This window comes from Oncorhynchus kisutch, linkage group LG8 (assembly GCF_002021735.2).
Source record: "Oncorhynchus kisutch isolate 150728-3 linkage group LG8, Okis_V2, whole genome shotgun sequence".
NCBI classification, from domain to species: domain Eukaryota; kingdom Metazoa; phylum Chordata; class Actinopteri; order Salmoniformes; family Salmonidae; genus Oncorhynchus; species Oncorhynchus kisutch.
In genome coordinates this window covers 66961037-66988757 of record NC_034181.2, presented here as the reverse complement: position 1 = coordinate 66988757, position 27721 = coordinate 66961037, and the positions used below count along the sequence as shown (strand labels likewise).

General features: G+C 44.3%; 1 protein-coding gene across 1 annotated transcript; it reads left to right on the top strand.

Moving 5' to 3' along the window:
• The first annotated feature begins 1899 nt into the window (after positions 1 to 1899).
• On the top strand, positions 1900 to 27715 carry LOC109895384 (ubiquitin carboxyl-terminal hydrolase MINDY-2). Its single transcript, XM_020489031.2, has 9 exons — positions 1900 to 2871; positions 3786 to 3843; positions 10590 to 10654; positions 16574 to 16732; positions 17588 to 17690; positions 18481 to 18623; positions 19488 to 19661; positions 22784 to 22960; positions 23630 to 27715. The coding sequence occupies exons 1-9, from the start codon at positions 1972 to 1974 to the stop codon at positions 23801 to 23803; spliced, it is 1953 nt and encodes a 650-aa protein (XP_020344620.1). The 5' UTR covers positions 1900 to 1971; the 3' UTR covers positions 23804 to 27715.
• Positions 27716 to 27721: the final 6 nt, after the last annotated feature.

Sequence of the window (27721 nt, the reverse complement as noted above, 5' to 3'; positions counted from 1 at the left end):
GAATGTGACTGTTTTGTAACAGGTAAGGAGAACTTATGCAGCAGTTTAGGAGAATTAACGTAGCAGGTTAGGAGAATTAACGTAGCATGTTAGAAAAATTAGGTTAAGGTTAGGAAAGGGTCAAGGTTAGAGAAAATGCTCTCTTTGTAACACCAACTATTGACTGCAAAAAATGTGTATCTCTTATTTCCCATTAGACATACTGTACATCAGACATACAGCATTGATATTTTCACTGTGTAGCTTCTGCCACTGTGTGGCTAAAAAAAAACACTACACTGACTGAACTGGAAACCTCAACTTGTCAGTCTGCTGCTGCTACCAGATACAAGGTGATGAAGACCCACGCACCTCTTCCTTCCCTGTGCATGCACGCACGCACGCACGCACGCACGCACACATACACAAACACACACACATTTTGTGAAGATAATATTACTTCAGCCATTAGGATTCTATCCATATAAAAATGAAAATAAATTAACAAGGCAACGGTAAACATGTCGTTCCCACGAATTATGCAGTGCCCCCCCCCCCCCCCCCCCCTTGAGCCAATTGAGATATTGTGTGTGACTAACAATTCAGTTAATTACTATAAACTCCTGCATTGGGCCAATCAGACGGAGACAGATCCACACAGTCCCTTCCCCAATTTCATCGTGGGGGACAATAAAATACACAATTATGGAGTTATATGAAGGGAGTACCAGTACCAGATTAAAATGCAGAGGTATGAGGTACAGTAAACATGTAATCCCCCACGAATAATGCAGCACCCCCCCTTGGGCCAATCAATGTAGTATTGTAAATGACGGCTCTATATGGCAAGATGCATCATTCGCCAAAGTTTCTTACAAATCGGGTCAGTGGTGTCTGAGAGGTTGCGTGTGACTAACGTACATACAGTTGATTACTACAGCGCCTCCCTTGGACCAATCAGAGTAATTTTGTAAATGCTGGATCTCTACGGCTAGACACATCATTCACCCAAATATCTCAAAATCGGGCAGGTGGTGTCTGAGAAATCATGTGGGTTAGCTAGACTCACATCCCTGAGCATGTGTGCCACATTTCAGCGCTCTGAGTCAAACAGATCAAGAGATAAACATGTGCCATTGTAGCACCACTGTGTAGTCGATATGAATGTGTTTGCATATGTTGAGTCTTGACAGTGTCTGCAACATGTGCAACAAATTGTGTTACAATGTGAATATCCTTGACTAATTTATGTATATGCATTTATGTGCCAGACCATGCACAGGGGAATGTTTATTGGTCAATAGTGACCATGTTGTTTTAGGTACTAGTCTGGAAAATATTGCATTAAGAGACCTTTGTCCATAAAAGCCACATATAAAGTTTCATGCAGATCGGCCATTCAGTGCCAACAGAGTAGCATTTTAAGTGCAACAAATTGTACCGAATTTCATGACTAGGTCAAATGGGGTGAGGAGCGTGACCTTCAAAATGTGCATTTTCAATCTCTTGTTATAACCACCATCTGGCCAATCAGAGTAAATTTGTAAATGCCTGCTCTCTATGGCAAGACTCATTATTCACCCAAATGTCGTCCAAATCGGCCCAGTGCTTTCTGAGAAATCGCATGTGATTAAGGTATGAATGAACATATAAACGAAATGATGGAGACAGATCCACAGTCACCTCCCCGATTTAATCGTGGGGGATAATGAATATTAACGTAAAAATGACAGGAAACCATGACGAGAAAGCACGTGCAATTTGTTGCAAACGGATTTTAAAAAATGTACAAAATGTACAAATGATGAAAAACAGCACTCAAATCTCCCGTTATTCTCTACTGCCTCTCTTTGGCCTGAAGAGGCATTTCTTCCAGAACTCTGTGGGCTCTTCTACAGTGACGTCACTGGCAGATATGTCATGGCGTCTGTGGGGCTGAAGCTGGAGCTGCAATTAAGCTAGCTAAAAGCTGTCGACAGTGTGTAAATCGAAATGGAGAAAAATGCAAACCTGCATCGAGATGTTGGAGGAAGTACTCTATGTGCTACTATTGCAGGAGAAATTGGCGATATTAAAACAGTTGGCGGAATGAAGGTAGCGACCGATACGTGCAAGATTAGTGATCATTCTCGCAGTACTTTGGTTAGTTGTACTACTAGCTCCAGTAGTGCCCCTAGCACTGCTAGTAATGCTATCTCCAGTGTTGAAAAATTAGATATGGCAAAAATGATCGAGTCTCTCCCGGTGCAAGAGAAGAACATTCAATCGAGTGGTTGGTCGGAGACATTGTCCTCTGGATCTGGAGATCATTTGAGTAACGGGATGGGATATGGCACGCAGCTGGCTACAGGAAATAGCGAGGGTGCCACCTCAAAGTTAGTAAACAACAAAACGGATGGCGAGCCCTCCTCGATGGGGTCAAGGATTACAGATGGTCAAGCTGAGGTGTTGGGTTGTGAGTCAGCTGAACTAGTGATGCTGGCAAAACCGACACACCTATGTCCGGACAAAACAAATACGGGAAACGTTAAATGTGGAGTTGCGATTGACAAAACCATATGCGAGGGTTTGCCGAGTGGGAGTGACCCGTGCATCGCGGCAGAATCTAGGAGCGTCGACTCACTTGAGTCTTTCTCGAACCTTAACTCCTGTCCCAGTTCCTATCTCAACAGTGAAGGGGTGGAGGACAAGTTGTTGGCAATAACAATACAGAGCGAGTATGGGGCTGATGGAACTAAGATCCCGTGCACCAAGGACCGGGGCGCTGGCCAGTCCATATACCACATCAAGTGGATCAAGTGGAAGGAGGAAAACACACCTATCATTACCCAGAATGAGAACGGTCCATGCCCATTGCTGGCAATTATGAATGTCCTATTGCTGGCATGGAAGGTAAATGACTGACATCATAACCAGACCTCTGAGACAAGTTTACATGTGGTGTGCATGATGCCATTTGGAACGTTTACACATCTATTATTTGTCAATACTAGATTACTAATAGAGAAGTAATTATGAAGCTGGTCATCATAACTACGCTATCTGATGTATTATCAAAATAAATTAAAAATTGAATGATCAGTTGTAAAATAAACTATTGTCACCTGCCAGAATATAGAATACCATGAAAAGTTGAAGATTCATAAATATTAAATTATAATAAATTCTTTCATTTGGGCAGAATTTAAGTTAAAGTTCAAATTATACCACTCATATGCACTCATCTTTATTTTTACTTAATTATTGTAATTTTATGATCGAGTTTGTTGACAGGTCACATTGACCAATTATACCATAGACCCAGTTGTATATATTTTCCCCATGCTGCGGCCTTGGCAGCTCAGTCCCTCTCTTATGAGTAGTCTCTGAGAGCTTCCAATTGAGTCCTTTTTAAGCTTCTGGTTTCATTTACATCATAAAGATAACGTTTAATTACTGTCAGTGATGGTTGGTTGGCAGGCAGTGGAGATTCTGATTCAGTATGTGTCTTCACAACTTAAACTGCAGCTCTGTGTCTGAAACCTTCCCTAAAACCTCACTACCTACTGTGCAAATAGGTTACATGAAAGTGACTGTAAACAGATTTCTTTGCTTCAAACACCTGTGTGTTTGCTGACAGTCGTGCAACCGCTGACAGTGCACTTCTGGTGACTTTAAACACAGCTTTCCACTTCCCAGGTGTGGGTGTATTTACTGTGAACCATAATCATGGGGGAGGGAGAAGCCTGTCAGCCAGGTTCTATTGGCCTGGCTAACTTTAGTCATGTTGCTTGGTTTGTTAAGTAATGTATGTGGTTCCATTACAGGTGAAGATGCCACCAATGATGGAGATCATAACTGCTGAACAGTTGATGGAATATCTTGGTGAGTATAAGTGAGAATCTGTGTACCAAACCAAAGACCCAAATGTCATTTAAATCAGCGACCTGTTCTTTAGTTGTCCTCCTGGAGGGTGACGTGTACAGTTTATTCCCTGTCTCTAGTATTTCTCTAAATTTACGGACCTGTATTTGTGACCTGTATTTTAAGCCTGATAAAAATACAAGCCACCTTGACAGTGCTCGAAGGCAATGGACAATACTGTATTTTTCTTTAGTTTTGTACCTGTCTAGAAGGTCCATGTCACAAAATGCTAGTCTGGCTGTACATTTAGTACACCAGTGCGGTGGAGCATTGAGCTGTAGTAGAAACTAGCCTGGGAAGTGCAATGTGACCTTAATGATAGAGTACTGGAGGGCTGTAATTATGTCCCACTGCCTGAGAAGGCATTACTGTATGAATAATCACAGGACCTGCCTCACTGCCTGCCTGGCCCCTCAGTCTTATTTTACTAATTTCCTCGCCTCCCTTCAGTAGACTGTGGATTTGCTGCCTCCTAGCTTTAAGATAAATTGCTATATAATATGGATTTCATATGATTTAAGCAATGGCACACAGTAATTGCATAGCTGCTGTGAAATCACCCATATGCCATTATTACCTGAGTTTTCCTTCTAAATAAACGAAACCGCCACTTAATTTTTAGCCAGTGAATACAATGGGTGCGTTTGTAAATTCACTCTAGAGTGTCAGTGTTCTCTGGGCCGTTTGTAAATTCAGAGCGTTGTCAGATTGTACACTTTGACTGACGAGTAGGGTTGATCCAAGCGTTCTGAGTTCAGAACCGCAGCGAAGCACCCAAGATAAATGACTAAAGTTGGCTAGCTTGCTAGGTTCTTCCAGACACAAATAAGAGGGCACCTCCCTCTGAACATTTTACTCGCCCTAGCAGAGCTGGTTAGTGTTTTCATGTTATCAGGAGGGTTAGTGACTTCATCTGTGTCACTGTCAACAATTTAATAAAAAGTTTTAGCCAATGTTTATTTACAACTGTCCTAACAACCGAGTTTAGTGCGTTCGTAAATTCCTCAATTATACTTTACACTTTCAAACTAGAGTGCTTTGAAATCGGAGTAGATTGCCAGGTTGAATTTACGAACGCACCCAATAAATGAATTGGATTTACAGTATTTTGGAAGATTCTTTAATAAATTCAATACTCTACCTGGGTCATTGTACGCATTCTGGTTGTAACCCATCTGCTGGACCTGCCCTCAGAAGAGTGCATATGGACTTGTATACCCATTAGTGATAAGCCTGGAGTCCCCACAGATGGTGGTTGGGTTTAGGGTCATAAAATATTGTATGGATGAAGTGTCGGCGGGTTGAATAAAGAGAAAACAATGCATCAAAAAATCTAGAAATGTATAATTCTTGTGCAATTCATATCTATAGACTACATTGAGGTTTTCCTTTCATTATTTCTATCTGGCGTTAGTGTGTAGCCTAACTAGCGCCCTAAATACACTCCAATTGCCAAATGCATTTGGGTACTTGGGCAGAAAAAGTTAAAATCGTTCCACTGAGGCAAAAAGGACAATGTCGGAGTTGAATTCAATAGTAGAAAAGCTGTGAAATGGAGCGTTGATGTTTGGGGAAAATGTAGTAAAGTAGTAAAAAAGGAGGATGGCAGTTCTGTCATGTGTGATGATTCAACAGTCTCAAGACGGGGAATTCAAAATGGCACATCAAGGGAACTGTACTGTTCAGATGGGTTAAATGAAATCTGGACTGACTGTAGGTCTATAACCTCTCACATCGCCTAATATAACTATAGCAGAATTAAGCATTTCTTGCAGTGAAATTATACACCAAATATACATTTTGAAAGTTGAACAGAAGAGGAGAAATATTATTCATTTCTTGAGAGAATGAATGTGCGGTTAGGGACCATCTATAATCTTTATCAGCATCATAAAAGTGTAAAATAGGACAAATGGAAGCCATCACCTTATTATTATGATTATCTTATTATTTAAACCACATAAAATATGCATCCAAGACGAACTGAGATCTTATCAAACACGTGTCGTTTTAACAGCTTTTAATTTCCCTAACCGGTGAAACTGATGTGATTTGGGCATTTTGCATGTCAAATCGTTCATGTTTTTTAAAAAGTTATTCAATTTTCTCCTTGGTCCCTAAGCGTATTTGCTGTGTGAGAGAAGCAGAGATGAAAGCGGAAAGAAAACGCACCTTAACAATTTCAACTATACTGAACAAAAATATAAACACCACATGCAACAATTTCAATGATTTTACTGAGTTACAGTTCATATAAGGAAATCGGTCAATTGAAATTAATTCATTAGGCCCTAATCTATGGATTTCACATGACTGGGCAGGGGGTGCAGCCATGGGTGGGCCTGGGAGGGCAGGCCCACAGAGGAGCCAGGCCCAGCCAATCAGAATGAGTCTTTCCCCATAAACAGCTTTATTACAGAAATAAATACTCCTCAGTTTCATCAACTGTCCGCATGGCTGGCCTCAGATGATCCCACAGGTGAAGAAGCCAGATTTTTTTACCTTTATTTAACCAGGCAAGTCAGTTAAGAACACATTCTTATTTTCAATGATGGCCTGGGAACAGTGGGTTAACTGCCTGTTCAAGGGCAGAACGACAGATTTGTACCTTGTCAGCTCGGGGGTTTGAACTCGCAACCTTCCGGTTACTAGTCCAACGCTCTAACCACTAGGCTACGCTGCCGCCCCGTGGATGTGGAGGTCCTGGGCTGGCGTGGTTACACGTGGTGTGCGGTTGTGAGGCTGGTTGGACGTACTGCCAAATTCTCTAAAACAATGTTGGTAGCGGCTTATGGTAGAGAAAATTAACATTACATTCTCTGGCAACGGCTCTGGTGGATATCGCTTAAGTCAGCATGCCAATTGCACACTGTGGCATTGTGTTGTGTGACAAAACTGTACATTTTAGAGTGGCCTTTTATTGTCCCCCGCACAAGGTTCACCTGTGTAATGATCATGCCGTTTCTTTAGCTTCTTGATATGCCACACCTGTCTGGTGGATGGATTATCTCAGCAAGGGAGAAATTCTCACTAACAGGGAAATAAACTCATTTTAGGGAAGTAAGCTTTTTGTGCGTATGGAACATTTCTGGGATCTTTTATTTCAGCTAATGAAACATGGGACCAACACCGTACATATTTTTGTTCAGTATAGATTAAAACATTAATACTGTTGATTTCTAACATTATTCTGGTGAGCAAAGGTTTATTTAGTCTTCTAGGATAAGAAGTAATTACAGAAGAGAAGTTGCCTCTATCTAATTATAGACAAGTTGAATAACATAGGCCTGCTTATAATTTCCAACATTTTGGTAGGCTATCTAAAAATGCCCGTCAAAAATGTTTTCCATCTCAGACTGTACAATGCTTTTTCTATGTTTGTGGGTCGGGTGAGGGCTTTTGTTTTTTCATCAGCGCTTGCGGATGAGTTATTAGCAATTGCGGGAGGCTGCGGATGAACAAACAGCTCTACCACACATCGCTAATACCCATGTGAGGTCAGGTGGTAAGGTCCAGTATAGATTGACCAGGAGGACTGAAGAATCCCTGTGGACCAAGCCCTGCTAACGTCAGGGAAACAGGAGCTGTGTTCTTTCTCAATGCGTGGCACGCTGACCCCACTGCCTCCCTCCATAGCTGGGTGCTGTTATGATGTAGAACCAGGGGTGTCCTGTTACAAAAGGCATTCTCATCTAAGCTATAGAGAAAAAAAATCACTCACTATAGCCAAGCCCTCTTTTCATGGCATTGGTCAGTTTGTCTTCAATTTTACAAGCGCTATAATTCTTTGACTGGTGCTATGACTAGTGTCCCATTTTTGAGTGTATTCTAGCTAAATGCATCATATAATGACTGTTAGGCGTCAATAACAACTCTAACTATAAGAGAAATGGAGCCACCAGCTGCTGAGTTCTGAGAGATGCCAGAAGTCCTGAAATGTATCCACATTAGTCATGCCATGGGAGTTGTTTACTTTCATATGATCATTTGGGGGTTCGGTATAGAGGTCAGTTTGTACCAAAGACTCCTGACTGTTTGTGCTACATTGTCCTACATTCTGCATGTGATTAGCAGATTCAACTGGTTTTGATTTAATCTGTATTAGTCATTATGGGCCAAGACACAGACTGTCGTTAATTTATGGGTAAGGATATTTCTCACCATGGTTTAATTACAGTTTACACTGTAGTGCTTCATTGGGGGACAGATTAGTTAGTTAGCTACCAAGATAGAATATAACAGCAAAATGTGATTGGGAAACAGAGGGATGATTCTTCATTGTCAGGAAATATATTTTTGATGTCAGTCATGGGAATGTTCTTTAGATTTCTCAGTTTGCTGCTTCTCTTCAAGTATTTTTCATTAGGTCTAACGCAAATGTTGACTTGACTTCTCATTAGTGTGTTTTGTACCAGGGGTAATAATGATTGTAAGCAATAACATTGTTACCTTTTGGTTAGATGTTACTTTTTTTGGATGCATGGGCTAGGAAAATAACATTTAGAATTAGTAATTGTCTGTTGTTGAACTCTGTTAATGGGATAGCCTTATGTTTCCTCCCCACAGAATCTGCCTCTGAGTCCATAGCGCTTGGTGTCCGTGACTGATTAATGCATGCAATTCAATTCCAATTGGAGTTTGGTTCATTTTGCTGGAAGAAAAAGTATCATCTACAGTGTGTGCATTTCATTATCAGACTACGTTATGACCAGGCAAATCTAATTTGACCTTCTCCAAATACTTTTTTATAAGAGAGGAGGAAAGCAAGAAACTGTAAACTACCCTGCTGGTCAACTGACATGAAACTCTGAGAGAGGAGACCATTCAGACTGACCCAAAACATTAGCACATTGAGCGACATAGTTGCCCATCTTTAGATATTTTAGAGGTAGCCTAGTGTGTGGGTCTGATGGAACACAGTACTCACTCCAACCCCATAGCTCTATGTTCAATACCAGTGAGAAGCCACAGAGAGGTCTTTACCCCCTCTCCCAACCACTCAGGGCCCTCTTCCCCCATTGTGCCCCTGATGGAATCACCTGATTGCTCCCTCTGTCTGCCTCTCTACACTTTGCTTATCTGCTCCTACAGATACCCATGGTTGATTCCTAGTTCTCAGTGTAAAAACATTCCCTGTCTCTTTTGAGCACCCTGACTCAGTGAGCACTTCGACCCTTCTGCAAATCACAGGTGACAAGCAGTAATGAAGCACAGCGTTTTCATTTCACGCAACTCCTGTTTTTCCGACTGTGTCGTGCTATATTTCCTCGGAGGAATGCTCATGGTTGTAGCCATCCCTCTTCTGTACATTGCCGACCTTTAACTGCGTTATGCAGGCTGTGTGTGCGTATCATCCCAGATATGCCTCTGAGTCGTCTCTACTCTTCTTTCATAAGTGCCCATAAATTGCGGCTCTGTGTTTGTGGAGACGGCTTTGTCTTTACTCCAGCTAGTGGCTGAGAGCTCATAGTAAATGGTTTGGGCCCTGGTCAAACCGTTCATCTTGTGTATTGTCCAGGAACAGGCAGATGTCTCCTAGCCTCACCATTGCACTTCATTACGCACAGTTACTGTTTCATGCCCAGACAAAAAAATTATTGCTTGTGAAAAAGTGCTGCTCACAAAGAGACCCATTTAACGTGGGCTGATTCAGACGCTGTATTAATAACTACTGTGAGGCCCATAAGGGCAGAAGTGAAGGAGATGTATGTTGTATTAGAGGCTGCTGGTCGATGTTGGGATTTAGTACTCTGTGGAGCATGCCAGAGAATCATCAACAGCAGCAGTAGAGGCCCGGGCAGGGAGGGCACCGTCTACAGTCAGCTGGCAGGGAACGGGGCAGGCGGAGGGAGGTAAGGGGGGTATGGCCGGGGGTTTCCCAGGGCATAGAAATGTCAGTCAGTTGACTGGCCTCAGCTGGGTGCATTCATGGCCAGGGCTGAGGAAGCCTGTGTCTGAGGAGAGGAAATGGAGATTGAATCAGAGTAGCTCCCCGGCTCTCAGACACACTGACCACTGGCTCACTTTGTTAAAGTAAGAAAGCAATTGTTGGATTATGAGGAAAAAGTAGGCCTATTTTTTTTTGGTTTCCAGATATAAGTCTCACAGAATCATCTTGTAACATCAAATATCTTGCGAGAGGGTATGTTTTCGACAGCTGGACACTGCCGCTGTGTGTTGCTCAGAGGGGGAGGGTGGAGTTGGGTGCGATGTTAATGGGTGGATGACAGGTGCACTGTGATTAGCACCACAGGGCTTTCAGTTTCTGTGGTGGTTGACTGACTTTACAAGGCTCTCCTTGCCTGCCCCAGTGGCTGCTCTTCCTAGGTCCTACACTAAGCCCTTAACACCTCTCTAGCGGCTCCCCACTGGCCAGGGCTCGACTGACCCTGCATGCCTGGCCGAGCCCTTCCTGGAAAAACAGCTGGCCAGCGCTTAACACTCAACATCCCGCTTCTCACTGAGGATTAGACACTTCTTATGGAATCAGAACGTAGTAGATAATATCACCTCTTCACATGGGATTGACGTAAGCAGGCGGTCCGTAAGCCTTGTGATGTCACTGGTGAGCGGGTAGGGCTCTACCCTTATATTTTCTCTCTCAGCTCCCCTGTGTGTCTATGGTTGCTTTAATTAGCCTGTATCCCCAGGTCTTCTGATGTTGCTTCCTCTCTCCCTCGCTCTCCCTCGCTCTCGCTCCCCTGCAGGAGACTACATCCTCGATGCCAAGCCGAAAGAGATCTCTGAAGCCCAGCGGCTAAACTATGAGCAGGTAAGGACCGTTGTTGCTTAAACACAATCAATAAGGGCAGTTATTCACTGATCATACGCATGCATGTCTGCCGGTCCATCTCTCATTGTGTCTGTCTGTGGCTCATGTTGGAGAATCAGACAGGCATTCAGGATGAGCGAGGAGGCTGAGAGGCAGGCAGGCTTTAGGCTGTTGAGTACCTCCCTCTTCCACTTAGATCTCTGATGGCAGAGCAGCAGCCAAAAAACAAGTCCGCAGCATCACACTAACTCTCACCACGCCAGGGGGGCTCACTTGTTCTCACTTCCCAGCCTAAAATATCCCTGCCTGCCGTTTAGTGACTGCAGTTCCTGTCCTCTTCTATCCAGAAATATATCATATTCTAATGGGCAACGATGTAATGCTGAGTATTTATACAGTCATGTGCATCTGCGTCAGTGCATTTGGACAACATTTGCATTGGGAATGAATCTCCAGAAAGGCCAATGAATGTATATTTATGTAAGATGAAAATAAGCGGTGTGATGATTATGGTTATATGGAAAACGGCCCACTGCCCCAGAGCTGCTTTTAGCCCCTATATAGGTTATATAAGCCGCGTCTTGCCAGGCCTACGGCACAGCACGGGTCATGAGGGGCAGATCATGTCTCTTCACATCGCTGCGGGAGGGTGCTCAGGCATGCATGGCTGAGTTCAGATCGAGGCCAGCACTGGGGCTCTGAGTGGTTCACATGGCCTGGCAGGGATGGCTTTCTCATCCACACTCCCATCCACGCTCCCATCCCTGCTGCCTGCCTGGAATGTGGGAAGGGCATGGCCTCTCTTCCTCTCCTCTTCCTCTCCACTCTGCTGTGGCAAAGAACCAGCACATCTGTGAATGTTATTCTTTTCACGGACGTCATCGCTCGGGAAGGAGAGAAGTAATGTGTGCGTGTGTACATACCAGAGTCTGGATTACTGTCCGAGGAGAATGTTCTGACTGCTGTACAGTCGTAGATCTCCAAGCTCCTGGTACGTTGTGGGAATTTAAGATAAAAAAGCTAGCAACACTCAAATGAAATAGTGTTGGACTCATTGTAATTATGGTGGTCTAATCTTGGACTATGGTCCAGAACACCAGGCTCTGTGGCATGTCTGTGTGTGTGTACTGTGTGTGTCCTTGTGAGGATATGCCATGTGGTGGAGTTTAGGGCAGGCTCTGTGCTGTTAGCTGGGGCAGAAACAGTTGTTGGTTCCTGTTAGATTTGGCTGTGTAAGCCCTGCCTCAACACGGCAGGAGAGCACTCGACCAGGAACGGAAGGAGCCTCACACCATGAATAGAAATAGTGTAGAGAGAGTGTTAGGGAGGCTGTCTGTCACTAGGGAGTCTTTAGCATGCCAATGTGCATGCCAAACCAAATTATAATACATTTGAAAAATAAATATCTATCTATATATAATCTTGTTCTTGCCTTTGTTTGATATTGTCTGCTGCATATTTGAATAGTCAAGCTCCTTTTATGATTTTGAAGAGTGTTGAACGAGTTCATAACAGAGTTCTATTTATAAACTCTGGCTTCAACATCATCTGTCGGAGGAGGATATGAGGATTAAAATAGCGATTGCTTGGCTGTTGTTAAACAGTAACTCAGACTGGAGAGCTTAGTGAAGGTTTATTCTGTAAAGACTGGTCATGGTCATGTTCCCCTGATAAAGGGCACTCCTGAGAGATTGCACGCTGTAGCACTATTCACTTGACAGTGTTTTTGTGGTTATATGATATAGAATATTCTATTTTATTGAGATAGAGATGCTCCTAAAAAAGAATGTAGCAGGATGGGAGTGTGTCGCTGTATATATATACATGATTGTGGATTTTAAGAGTGCACAGTTGTAGACTAAAATGCATACTTAAAAACGGACATGGGCTACCTAATAAAGTGTTGTGCCAGATCTCCATAATACCTGGGGAGCTGTCCAGTGTGCCTTTGACATGAAAACTGAAGCAAAGCTCTTGCCTGTGTCTGTCAATCAGTCAGCCTCGTGGTCCTATCAGCCTGATTTGCCAGCGGATGGAGGTCTGGAGTCACTCCCCAGTCCCCAGTGGAAGCAGAGCGTGTGTGTGTGTGTGTGTGTGTGTGTGTGTGTGTGTGTGTGTGTGAGGCCAGCTGGTTTGAGCTGGCGGATGAGCGTGGGTGTGTGTGGCTCTGCCACAGGGTTGTGGGACTTAAATATTGATCTGGCTCCCAGCCTGCTAGTGGAACATGTGACAGGAAGGTCGGCCTGTTTATCCAATCAGTCTCCCTCTTCCGTAAAAGCTGGAGTGGAACCATTGAATACTGGCCTTCATTGTCCAGTGCCCACGGAATTGTCTATTGTACATCATCACATGCAAATACCACAGGCTCTATGTGGATCCCATATTCAGCACAGCATTTATGATCAGTGTGGTTAGGGTGGCTTTATTTAATGTAGTCTGGTCGTAATCTGTAGTCTGAGCGGCTAGAGCCGAGAGGAGCAGGGCTTGGCCACTCAGCAGGAGGGCGTGGGTGTGCAGAGCAGGCAGAATGTTGGGCAGAGCGGGAGCAGTGGGCGAGCACGTTCCTGATCTCTTACTGTGCTGCCAGCTTCGCCACCCACCAGACAGAGACGCAGTGCCCACACAGTTGTGTGTGCACTTGTCAGTGTGTGTTTTTGCTTGTAGGCACATTTTGTATGCACAGCGCTGACTCACGTCAGCTTTAGCACCTGTCCTCAAGAATACAAGTAGGAAAACAAGGAGGATAAAGCAGAGAATCCTCGCTGTGTGTCTCAATGATGGACTACATGACCCCAAAAAATATTGAGACCATTATTCCTTCTCCACCAAACTTTACAGTTGGCACTATGTATTGGGGCAGGCAGAGTTCTCATGGCATCCGCCAAACCCAGATTTGACTGTCGGACTGGTGAAGATGGTGAATCATTATTCATCACTCCAGAGAATGCGTTTCCACTGCTGCTCGGCCATGGAAAGCCATTTCATGAAGCTCCCTGCGAACAGTTCTTGTGCTGATGTTGCTTCCAGAGGCAGTTTGGAACTCGGTAGTGAGTGTTGCAACAGAGGACAGACAATTCTGCTTGCTTGTTTGGCCTACCACTTCATGTCTGAGCTGTTGTTGCTCCTAAACGTTTTCAGGGCAGAAATCCGACGAACTGACTTGTTGGAAAGGTGGCATCCTATGACGTTGAAAGTCACTGAGCTCTTCAGTAAGGCCTTTCTACTGCAAATGTTTGTCTATGGAGATTGCATGGCTGTGCTCGATTTTATACATCTGTCAGCAATATGTGTGGCTGAAATAGCCGAATCCACTCATTTGAAGCGGTGTCCACATAATTTTGTGTATATATAGTGTAAACAGCAAAGCACTGTGGAAGTGGATGAAGCCCCCCCCCCCCCCCCCTGCTTAGTGAAGCGCTAATCAGTAGCTCCCAGGGGGTTCATCTGATGTCATGTGACTGAAGCCCTCTGCCCTTGGAGTGGAGCAGCTGCATGGTCTGTTACATGGACCATACTAATCCTCCCCACAACTGTCCACAGGAGTCCTAATCCCCCCCCCCCCCCCCCCACACACACACACACACACAGATCGTCCAGCGAAAGGCTTTTCAATGAGCCACACCGCTAAGTACGAAAGCTGGAGAATCTCCCTGCTTTTGGGGATTTATTTTCCCTCTTATTGACAGGTTATCCTCTTAGAAAATTAAGAAAACACACAGTCACCCATTCTCACCTCTCTGTGCGTGTGTGGGGTGGGGGGACAGCTGCAGAGGCTCCCTGTGACACAGACGATCATCAAAATTGTTAAAAGGTTTTAAAAACAATTCTAATAAATGCAACAGTTGGACAATAGATGAAGATACTCCAAACTTTGAGATTTTTTTTTCAATCAGGATTGACTGAATTAAACATTTTACTGGCATGGAAAAATAATGAATGGCGTTCAAGGATTTTGTTGGGAATTCAGGTGTTTGTTTTTTTTTGGGGGGGGGGGGTGTACTCATACATTTTATAGTGGTATGAGGTATTTATTTTATATTTTGTGTTAAAATAAAGAAAATGTGTATGTGCAACATTTTGCAGAAATACAATGGGTGTATTTGCATAAATGAAAACATTAACATAAAGGGGTGGAACAGGGCTGCAACAACAAACACTTGCTCTGTCTACCCTACCATCACTCACCTGCTCTGTCTAGGACTCTAGGTCTACCTGCACTCACCTGCTCTGTCTAGGACTCTAGGTCTATCTGCACTCACCTGCTCTGTCTAGGACTCTAGGTCTGCCTGCACTCACCTCCTCTGTCTAGGACTCTAGGTCTGCCTGCACTCACCTCCTCTGTCTAGGACTCTAGGTCTGCCTGCACTCACCTCCTCTGTCTAGGACTTTAGGTCTACCTGCACTCACCTGCTCTGTCTAGGACTCTAGGTCTACCTGCACTCACCTGCTCTGTCTAGGTCTACCTGCACTCACGTGCTCTGTCTAGGACTCTAGGTCTACCTGCACTCACCTGCTCTGTCTAGGACTACCTGCACTCACCTGCTCTGTCTAGGACTCTAGGTCTGCCTGCACTCACCTGCTCTGTCTAGGACCACCTGCACTCACCTGCTCTGTCTAGGACTACCTGCACTCACCTGCTCTGTCTAGGACTCTAGGTCTGCCTGCACTCACCTGCTCTGTCTAGGACTACCTGCACTCACCTGCTCTGTCTAGGACTCTGGGTCTACCTGCACTCACCTGCTCTGTCTAGGACTCTAGGTCTACCTGCACTCACATCCTCTGTCTAGGACTCTGGGTCTACCTGCACTCACCTGCTCTGTCTAGGACTCTAGGTCTGCCTGCACTCACCTCCTCTGTCTAGGACTCTAGGTCTACCTGCACTCACATCCTCTGTCTAGGACTCTGGGTCTACCTGCACTCACATCCTCTGTCTAGGACTCTGGGTCTACCTGCACTCACCTGCTCTGTCTAGGCCTACCTGCATTCACCTGTGCTGTCTAGACTGCCTAATTAATGACTGTTGTTGTCACATTCTGTTTCATAATTCAACAATTGTGCCAATAGCAGGATACCCTCAACACGCTTGGCTCTAGATTACACCCATACATACTTTGAATTGTTTGCGAGTTCAGACATAATATCACTAATCCGAGTGTTCATTTTCAGAAGTTGCTTTCATTTCAGTGCATTTAATTTGTCAACATTTCAACTGTAGCAATTTAACTTTTTTCAATTCTACAAAAAAAGTGCACCCATCTTTCCTCTCTTTCTTGTGTTGTGTTGAAATGATGTTACATCCCTGAAGAAGCTTTAGTGTTCTTATAGATGCAACTGAAAGACTATGTATTCCATTTCAGACGCTACCGGGGTGTGTTTGACAGGTCATTACAAACATTTCCGCGGTCGTAACGTTAACGGGGAAAAACGACAGGCACAAGGAAACGTGTGATGGAGTCACAGAAGTCAAGTGAAAGCAATAAATTCAGGATGATTTAGGTGACAAGTGCATGTCACATCCCTCAAACACAGGAAATAGATGACTGAAAAAGACAATGGGTGGGCGGGGCATGTGCGTTGCTACAGACGGGTCTTGTTAGCCTTTTGTGTGTCTGAGTGGCGAACGACAGGAGGGCGTGATGAGTACAGTAGACAGGAAGTTCCTTGGTCTGAACACTTTTTGATTTGTTCAGTTTGTACACTTGACTGAGAGTACAAACTAGCAGGTTTCTGTGGGTGAGTCTGCTGTTTTTCTAGCTGAAACTGCTGTAGTATGTGACAGTAGTTGGTTCACTGTCCTCAACATTTTTTCCAATGTCAAATCCTATTTCAATGCCGTAGTCAACAAAAATTCTACAAAGACTAACATCCCTGGCTAAAGACCTTGAAAAGGAACATGACGTTCTATTTGTTGTCTCCCAGAATATGAGTGATGCCATGGCGGTGCTGCACAAGCTGCAGACGGGGCTGGATGTCAACGTGAAGTTCACAGGGGTGCGGGTCTTTGAGTACACCCCAGAGTGCATTGTCTTTGACCTGCTGGACATCCCTCTCTACCACGGCTGGCTGGTGGACCTGCAGGTGAGAACCCTTCCCTCTCTGAGCCCCCTTCAAAAGTAGACTGAGCGAGTTGACGTAAATGCAATATCCACAATAACAGAACGTTGAAGCCTGAGGCTGAACTTCTCTGCTGTTTTTGGGCCTGTAGCTACCACGTTGTAGCAGTGTGAAACAAACCCGTGCACATGCCCAGATACTCTGTGTGACTGTGAGAGCAAAGTATTGCATCGCGCTCAAGGAAGTAACTATGGTAATGCTCACGGCAACATCATAAGTCTACCTTTAAACCCATGTAGCTATTACTATGATATACAGGCAAATATATTGTTAAAAGTCACCTTGTCCTAGAGAGATTTACACGGTTTTCAAAGCGTCACGCCAGGATAAGCCTACACGAAACACAGCCCTTATTTGAAGCGTTTCTAAAATCCCCTATGGGGAAAAATGAATGGTGAAAAAACGATTAGAACCATTTCCCTGATTGACCACTAGGTTTTATGGGTATTATGACTCATACTGTGGTACTCTATAGGCGTTTGTCAAATAGACAATCAACCAACTCCACACATTATTTATGAAAGAAATGACTTCAGAATGACTGGTTAGTGTACAGCTCCTCTTGAGTATTTTTCTTTTGAAAACATGACAATACGCTCGTCACTTGTTCTTCACTGCATAATAGAACACAACAACGGTGGATGAATGCTCTCCTCTTTTATGTTCCCTCCAGATGGGCGACACTGTGAATAGTGGAACACAACAACAGTTGATGAAGGCCCTCTCCTCTTTTATATTCCCTCCAGATGGGCGACACTGTGAATAGTAGAACACAACAACAGTTGATGAAGGCCCTCTCCTCTTTTATGTTCCCTCCAGATGGGCGACACTGTGAAGGCAGTGGGTAACTGCAGCTACAACCAGCTGGTGGAGAAGATAATCTCCTGCAAACAGTCAGACAGCAGCGAGCTGGCTGGGGAAGGTGGGTGGACCGACCGACTGGGCTGCTTCTTCCTCCCCCCCCCGACTACACATCCTAGGCTGCTTGATAAGGCCGGCATTTCCTCCTATTGCCCTGAGCAGATATACGGAGGCCTGGCCTAAACATTCCTGTGGACTGACTGACTTTAGTTGAGCTCGATTCCTTTCCCTCTCTCACGCTGCTCGTATTGCTCACCCAGGGCAGTTCAGATGTATTCCTGTCATAGGCACGTTTTCTTCTGGGCTGAGTGTTTTATGCTCTTAGCATCAAGTTTAAGTTTTATTAGTCGTATATACGGGATACGCATGGTATACATCGTCCAACGAAATGCTTACTTGCAGGTTCCTTGACAATGCAACAACAGTAAGAAAGACTAAAAGATAAGAATACAAACAAAGTAAATGGCTCAGTAGAACAGAATAAACATTTTAACATCACATAAATAAATAATGACAGAGCGAGTCAGTTAGCGGGGTGAAGAGCTGCGTCTGTTTCTCCCAACCTCTCCAGTGCTTCTCCACTGTCTTTCTAGTTTCTCCTTGTCTTAGATTATCACCCTCTCTCTAACTATCACTCAATACAACTCTATCTCTTGCGCTCTCTGTCTCTCATTCTATAGGTCAGTGTGTCTATATCCTTGTCTGTCTGTACATCACTTTATATCTCTATCAGTCCATAAGCCTTTGTCTCTGTCAGCCTGTCGGTCATTGTCAGTCTTGTGTGTGTCTCTCTCACTGACTCGCCTTCTCTCTCCCCTTCCCTCTCTCTTTCTCCCTCTCTCTACCTGCAGGCTTTGTAGCCGAGCAGTTTCTGCACAGCACGGCCACCCAGCTGACGTACCCCGGTCTGTGTGAGCTCACGTCCACCGTGCAGGAAGGAGAGCTCTGTGTGTTCTTCAGGAACAACCACTTCAGCACCATGATCAAGTTCAAGGTGAATGACCACTCAAATGAGTGAGCCTTTATCCACTGTTTCATGCCCTGTGGTTATGACAAATGGGGCCTTGCAGTACTGTTTACTGTGAATGGGTCTTCTTTACTTTCCTCTGCTACAGCGTCCCCAAACCACCATCCATTATGAACAAAAACAAGTCAAGTCTGCTTTGTCCTCTTAGTAGTGGAAGGTGTGTTTATATAAATGAATTGCATAATGTTACCGAATTCATATCATTCCCAGATAAACCTTTATTTCAAACGTATTGCTAACTTCCTGATCAGATCACCCCTTTGTATGTATTGTAGGTTGTTGACACATGGGGACTTTACAACCATCTGTTAACAGCTGAGCACTGTTAGTGTGTTCCCCTTCTCCCTGTCCTCCCCCTCCCAATAGATCTCCCCACACCCCAGTCCCGGGTGATGTAATGTTCAGTACACAGGGTTCTTAGGCTGGTGCGAGGGCATAAATACAAATGCCCCTTAGAGCATGGTAGACACGTGATGGGGACCTATTTAGCACCTAGAGTCTGAATGCTATCTACAATGGTTTCACCCGCCTTGTGCTCCCTCCCCTTATCACTGCTGCTGGGACAGGCTCTTCCTGTTATCTATAGCAGGGGAAGTGGAGCAGGCCTGTCTGTGTGAGAGGGAGTGAGTGTGTGTGTGTGTGTGTGTAGCACGCATGACCCGAAGATAAATGCTTACCAGTACCAAAGCCCCCCTCATTTAAACAAACACACAGACCTGTTATCCAGGTTATCTACCACAGGAATAAGAAGGTGTGAAAGTGAGTAGATGTGTTTTCTGGCTGTGATAAGACGTGTGTGTGAGTGTATAACATGTGTCTTTGTGTGATCAGGGCCAGCTGTACCTCCTGGTGACAGACCAGGGCTTCCTGACGGAGGAGAAGGTGGTGTGGGAGAGCCTGCACAATGTGGACGGGGATGGCAACTTCTGTGACTCTGAGTTCCGCCTGCGACCCCCGTCAGACCCAGAGACGGTGTACCGCGGACAGCAGGACCAGATAGACCAGGTCAGACCACTAGACCGCTACGCCAATTGGGCCCTCTGATCCAGTTCCACTTCATTAATGGGAGCAACGATAAACAATGAACACCCATCTAGCTGAATCATGGCAGCCATTTCACACTGTTCAAATCAAATCAAATCAAATTTATTTATATAGCCCTTCGTACATCAGCTGATATCTCAAAGTGCTGTACAGAAACCCAGCCTAAAACCCCAAACAGCAAGCAATGCAGGTGTAGAAGCACAGTGGCTAGGAAAAACTCCCTAGAAAGGCCAATACCTAGGAAGAAACCTAGAGAGGAACCAGGCTATGTGGGGTGGCCAGTCCTCTTCTGGCTGTGCCGGGTGGAGATTATAACAGAACATGGCCAAGATGTTCAAATGTTCATAAATGACCAGCATGGTCGAATAATAATAAGGCAGAACAGTTGAAACTGGAGCAGCAGCACAGTCAGGTGGAAGTTGAAACTGGAGCAGCAGCATGGCCAGGTGGACTGGGGACAGCAAGGAGTCATCATGTCAGGTAGTCCTGGGGCATGGTCCTAGGGCTCAGGTCAGTTGAAACTGGAACAGCAGCATGGCCAGGTGGACTGGGGACAGCAAGGAGTCATCATGTCAGGTAGTCCTGGGGCATGGTCCTAGGGCTCAGGTCCTCCGAGAGAGAGAAAGAAAGAGAGAAGGAGAGAATTAGAGAACGCACACTTAGATTCACACAGGACACCGAATAGGACAGGAGAAGTACTCCAGATATAACAAACTGACCCCAGCCCCCCGACACATAAACTACTGCAGCATAAATACTGGAGGCTGAGACAGGAGGGGTCAGGAGACACTGTGGCCCCATCCGAGGACACCCCCGGACAGGGCCAAACAGGAAGGATATAACCCCACCCACTTTGCCAAAGCACAGCCCCCACACCACTAGAGGGATATCTTCAACCACCAACTTACCATCCTGAGACAAGGCTGAGTATAGCCCACAAAGATCTCCGCCACGGCACAACCCAAGGGGGGGGCGCCAACCCAGACAGGATGACCACAACAGTGAATCAACCCACTCAGGTGACGCACCCCCTCCAGGGACGGCATGAGAGAGCCCCAGCAAGCCAGTGACTCAGCCCCTGTAATAGGGTTAGAGGCAGAGAATCCCAGTGGAAAGAGGGGAACCGGCCAGGCAGAGACAGCAAGGGTGCACTGTTGGGTGCACCACATATCTCTTGCAGAGGATGTATACCATGGAGAACAAGGTGCACAGTCACAGTGCAGCATTACAAACATACTAGGTCAGGGTGAGTCACAATCAGAGTTTACCTGAAGAGAAACAGAGTGGATGGTATTAAAGGTACAGCAAGTATTACCCATCCCCTCTATCTGGGCTCTGTTATCCCCATGGCTTCCTTGCCTGCTCCATCTGCACTCAGCTCTACTCTGGAGAAGTAGCGGGGAAGAGTTCCTCAATAATAGATGTTCAAAGCTCTCCCGTTAAACCCCCCCACACTCAGGGTTTTAATGCCTGATCAGGAGATGACTGTGACATGTGGCACCTCCCTCTGTACTGCTTTGCATCACGCTGCGCTTCGATTGGCTGTTTAATAATGCATGACAACAGCTGATTGGCTGGCCTGTTAGGCCTGGTGGCAGGGCTGCCCAGCAGCTTGTCCATCTGCCAGGGTCCATATTCACCACCCTCACCCAGTACAGAGAGAGAGGGAGGGATCATCTCTGCTCAAGCTCTCATCCACCCAGACACTATTATGCTTGAGAGGTCATATAACTACAAATTACAGTACATCACTTTAATTACAGTTCACAGTCTGGTTAGACTGTGAACTCTCCTTCCAGACTCACATCAAACATCTCCAATACAAAGTTAAATCTAGAATTGGCTTCCTATTTCGCAACAAAGCATCCTTCACTCATGCTGCCAAACATACCCTTGTAAAACTGACCATCCGACCAATCCTGGACTTCAGCGATGTCATTTACAAAATAGCCTCCAATACCCTACTCAATAAATTGGATGCAGTCTATCACAGTGCCATCCGTTTTGTCACCAAAGCCCCATACACTACCCACCACTGCAACCTGTGCGCTTTCGTTGGCTGGCCCTCGCTTCATACTCGTCGCCAAATCCACTGGCTCCAGGTCATCTACAAGACCCTGCTAGGTAAAGTCCCCCCTTATCTCAGCTCGCTGGTCACCATATCAGCACCCACCTGTAGCACGCGCTCCAGCAGGTATATCCCTCTGGTCACCCCCAAAACCAATTCTTCCTTTGGTCGCCTCTCCTTCCAGTTCTCTGCTGCCAATGACTGGAACGAACTACAAAAATCTCTGAAGCTGGAAACACTTATCTCCCTCACTAGCTTTAAGCACCAGCTGTCAGAGCAGCTCACAGATACTGCACCTGTACATAGCCCATCTATAATTTAGCCCAAACAACTACCTCTTCCCCTACTGTATTTATTTATTTTTGCTCCTTTGCACCCCATTATTTCTATTTCTACTTAGCACATTCTTCCACTGCAAATCTACCATTCCAGTGTTTTACTTGCTATATTGTATTTACTTCGCCACCATGGCCTTTTTTTTGCCTTTACCTCCCTTATCTCACCTCATTTGCTCACATCGTATATAGACTTGTTTTTCTACTGTATTATTGACTGTATGTTTGTTTTACTCCATGTGTAACACTGTGTTGTTGTATGTGTCGAACTGCTTTGCTTTATCTTGGCCAGGTCGCAATTGTAAATGAGAACTTGTTCTCAACTTGTCTACCTGGTTAAATAAAGGTGAAATAAATAAATATTATAGCTGACAATTAAGACAGTCTGATGCTGCGCTCGGGAAAATATTTGGTTTCACTCTACATGAGGGTTATGAATGAATAAAGAGGTGTGTAGCCCTGACTTTAAAATGGCTGGTGTTTTGTAGCTTACAACTAGGCTTACTTAAAATAAAATAAAATGTTTTTAAATACTTCAGCTCTTGGCAGTGGCACATCACTCTGGTAAAACACCATGATGTGAAATGCATTGACCTGGTCCTATTCTCTTTCTCTCCTTTCTTTCTTTCCTTCTTTCTTTCTATCTCTCTCTCTTTACCCCCTCTCCTCTCTGTATGCAGGACTACCTGATGGCGTTGTCGCTGCAGCAGGAGCAGCACTGTCAGGACCTGCAGTGGGAGCAGCTCCCCGAGGGCATCAGTGACCTGGAGCTGGCCAAGAAGCTGCAGGAGGAGGAGGACCGACGAGCCTCCCAGTACTACCAGGAGCAGGAGCAGGCTGCCGCAGCACAAGCACAGGTCGGGGAAGGAGCCTGGGAGGGAGGGAAAGGGGGATACCTAGTCAGTTGTACAACTGAATGCCTTCAACTGAAATGTGTCTTCCGCATTTAACCCAACCCCTCTGAGCAGGAGGGGAGCTTGTGAGAAGGGGGGAGGGAAGATGTAAGGAGTGGAATTGAATGAGGAATATGATGAGAAAGGTGCGTAGGGAAAAATGAGTAATGAGGATGAGGAAAAGGGTAAGGGTTGCCAGTTTATATAGATATAGCAGAGTCAGGGGCTTAGTCAGATAGTAATTAAATATATAGCTGACGTGAATCTGTTGTACACAATACATGTTCTGTTTGAATGTATGTTCAATGTAATTGTGATGTAATTAAGCTATAATGCACGGCTCAGGTCTGTTCTTTTGGATACAGCCCTTAGCCGTGGTATATTGGCCATGTCCCACAAACCCCCGAGGTGCCTTTACTGCTATTATAAACTGGTTACCAACGTAATTAGAGCAGGAAAAATAAACGTTTTGTTATACCCGTGGTATACAGTCTGATATACCACGGCTGTCAGCCAATCAGCATTCAGGGCTCGAACCACCCAGTTTATAATGTTGCTTATTCATCCGCTTGAATGAGCCACAGGTAGGTATTATGGTTGACTCTCCTGTTCCATCCTGTCTGTGTTGTGCAGCAGCCAGCAGGGGGCAGTGACGAAGCAGACAGAGCAGCAGCAGCATCAGCAGCAGCAGCAGCAGCATCATCAACAGCAGCTGGAACCACGCCCACCCCAGGGAAGCAGCCCTCTGCCGGGGAGCGCAAACCCAAAAAAGAGCCCAAGGAGAAAGACAAATGTGTTTTATTGTAACAGAGCACGGTTGTGTGTTTGTGTGAGAGACAAAGAGAAAGAGGGGGGCAGAATTTTTTTTCACATTGACCTGACACCCTACGCACAGCCCCTTTTTTTGAAGAGCGATGAGACAGTGAGGCGTTGCCGTTCCCAAGCCACTGGTGCCTGCCATCCTCTACCCTCAGTGGGCCCGGACAACTGAGGAAGGGACGCTATGACAGCTACCACTAATCTTTCGTACAGTTGGCCAAACTTTGTTACAAGTCGCACAGTGCACTATATTTGTGATCTGGTGTTCAGGTTAATGGGGTGATTTTTATAGCAAAATGAGAAAAATCCCAGAAACAGGACATTGGGAGGGAAAGAATTCAGAATCTGAAATATCTCCTCTCATGGCACCAACTTTTTTCAAGGAAATCATTTTCATTCATTTTCATTATTGTAGTTGATTAAGCTATTTAATTTTATTTTTACTGCACATGTGTAGATATGCCTGCTTTGATTCAGTTCCGTTTTTGAGCGTTAGACTTTTCACTGAAAACACATAACCTTCGTTTGCTAGCTATTGATTTGTGGGGGTGATTTAGCTCCTTCCAATTGGAGATAATCAAGAGTTTGTTCAGAGTCTAATTGGGATAGAGATGAGGTGATAGTGACATCAGTGAGTGTAATATCTAAGCACTCCTGTCTCTTTGCCACGTTAATGGATGCCAAATTACTACTTTAAGTGTGTGTGTGCGTGTTTGCATGCATGTATGAGAGAGTATTTTAGAGAACTATTTTATTTTGGTATATACATAAATTGAAAGGGATTCATTTGTTTTTGCAGGTTAGAAATTAATGTAAGACCCTGTTGTGACGAGCCTTTTGTATATCTCTCTATCACTACCCACATCCCTGTTCTTCCTGAGAGGCCTGGAATTCAGTGCCATACTCTGGTAAGTTCCGTCTCTACCAACCCTCATCTGCCATTTAAGACTCGCCCTATCCAGATTGGCCTTACCAGAGTATGGCAGTGTTGAATTCTGGTGTGTGTGTATGGCATTGGTGTCTACAGTGTGTATGTATGGCTGATATGCTTGGCTGCATTGATTTATGCTCTTAATTTCAACTTGGAAATAACCTTAACGTCAACAACAACAAAATGTTACGATGTATATGAGCAGTTGGATTGAAAGATATGCCATGTATTTAATTTCTCATATTTGCTTTATATGATTCACATCTAATAGAGTCTGGACAATCACACAGACAGAACCATGGAGAAACAGGACGGTGCACCTAATTTGACTACTGTCGCTCACTCTTATGCTGTCCCTGAGAGACTTGGCTGGTTATTGGCTGCAGAGGCAGAGCAATAGTAGTATCCTACACTAATAATCTGAAGTGCCCAATGTCACACAGATTTGCCGGCAGTTAAACTGTTGGTCACGCCGTAAAAAGCTGACACAGATGTTGTCAATATGGGAAGCCTCATGACCTAGTTGAGTTATGGAAGTAGGATTTTCTACTGTAGCCATGTTTGAATCCATGTACTCCTACAACATCTGACTTTCAGACAAAATGATATACATTGTGTACATACCTAATGCACATTTATGACAGAGCTAGCTAGTAATTTGTGCCATTGTCCTACTATGGTACTGCCTCCTGAGAGATTTACTGTTTTCTATCTACACATTCCAGCTGGATGCCTTGACTTAAGCCTTGTGTTGTACATCAGACCTAGACACACAGTTATAGGGGAGACTCCTCGCAGTGCTGCTCATTAAGGGGTCTCCTATTTTTGCTGTTACATTTTGTTCTCATTGTTCAGAAATGGACAACCCCAGCCTTCAAGGACAAGTCCAGTACTTAGTATTTATTTTTGCCTGGCGACTGGCTGTATCTTGTAGGAGTAGGCTACCTGACTAATCGGTAGTAAGGCTTATCTGTAGGCTGGACTTGAGGACCGGGGTTAGCTCAGCCTGTCTATACGGTCCTCACGAGGCCACACTTACTCTGTATAGAAAATGCCTTACAACATTTACAATATATTTTATAAGAATAAACGGAAACAGGTGTATTACCAGAATGAGACAATCTGTACATGTAAAACTAGACATCAGAAATACTCTCAGGCCTTCTCTGAAGGGACATATCCTTGAGTGTCTTTTGTAAATTGTTTGTGTATTAGCTGCCTTGGCAACAGCAATGATTCATATATACCATTGTAAAGTATTTAATATACCGTGTTGTAATGTAAATCTGTAACCACGTATCGGTAACAAATTATTTCAACACATGGTATCTAACTCGGTCAACTTCATATTATTAGGCTGTTCATAATTATTGCTAGTTATGTTCATGGATATAATTCCCTCTCAGAAATGGCATAACACGATGGGTTTCTGAGCTTCTCTCGGGCCTATCTCGTCAAAGGAATTCACTGACTTTACACTAGAATAGGTTTGCCATTTGTAATGGAATTCAAGGCTGCTATTAGAAAGTGAATTAAACTGCTGCTGCGTATATTCACAATGACTACCCAAAAAGTCATCTGATTGAATAGAGGACGTATAGAGAAACACCTATGTTGAAGCGTGCGTGTACATCCTGTTTATGGTATGCTACAGTATGTGATTTTGTAAAAGGTTGGGGGGGGATGGGTGAAGGACCACAATCCATATTCTTGTTTCTTTCGTAAAATGAACATCATTTTAAAGTTACCGTCACACTGCAGCCCCAATTATACTTGTTAATGTGGTCAACCTTCCCAATGGCCTCAACCCATTTGTAACGACATTCAAAAGGCAACTAGTACTGAGTATTATGATGAGAACCTCAAAGGGCCACTTTATCTAATTACTTTGAGGTTTTTGGGGGAGCAACAAGATGTTTCACAGATGCCTCACACACACGCTTAAAAAAAAAAAATGTGTATTGTGCGTAAGCTTGCTTTTGAGGTCATTTACATTGCATTATTTACCAGTATCTAGATATTTTGTGTTATAGCTTCAATGTTCTTGAAAATAATTGTTAAGGATTTTGTTTGTGGAATGTCTCGATGTGTAAGCCTTGTTATAGTGCTTGGGGGGTAAATACTGTACAAGGTAGTCCTTGAACATATAGTCATTGTAATTGGTTTTGCACTGTTACATTGATATGCACTATAGGCTGCGTTCGGACAGGCATATTCGAGAAAAAAAGATCAGAATTGGTCTGCCTGTGTAAACGCAACCTAAGAGAGAAAATACCTCATTTTATACAGAATTAGAAATTGTACGAGTGCTAATTGTTCTTTGGGTACCTTGTAAAATGGAATACTGTCTGGAATTGCTACAACAGTCAGTTGAATATGAAATGCTCCTTTGACAAAAGGTATGAAAGGGCTGGTTAAATATTTCGGTTTAAAGTACTGTGTTGATGCAACTTGAACATCAGGTAGCTGTAAACCTGTAAAGGCCAGAATTGTTTTGTAGCTTTTCACACTAATAAAAATGCCACTGGCTGGTTATCTAGAGGGAATGGATTTTAAAAGTTCATTTGACTTTTGACAGAGTGGAGAAAATTGTTATTTCCCTAGTAGTTTCATGAGCACAATCCCCCATGTTGATTTAACTTGTTCTGTTGATTTAAATGCAATTGTAATAATCCCAATGTTATTCTGATGCATGTAATGCAACAATTGCTTAATGACATTCAGTGGAGTATAATTTCAATGTATTATGTTAACACTTATGTTTAACACCTTGTGAATATGAAAAGGTCAATCCTTGTAATGGAAGGTTCAAATGTTTATATACATATGACCAAATAATGTATAGCCTATCACAGTACCGTTGCAAAATGTAGATGGTGTTTCTTCTGTAACAAAATGCCTTAGATGAGGGACATTCAGCCTGATTATTAAAGTACATGGACAAAATATATGTTCTCTTTTCACAACCATTCAAT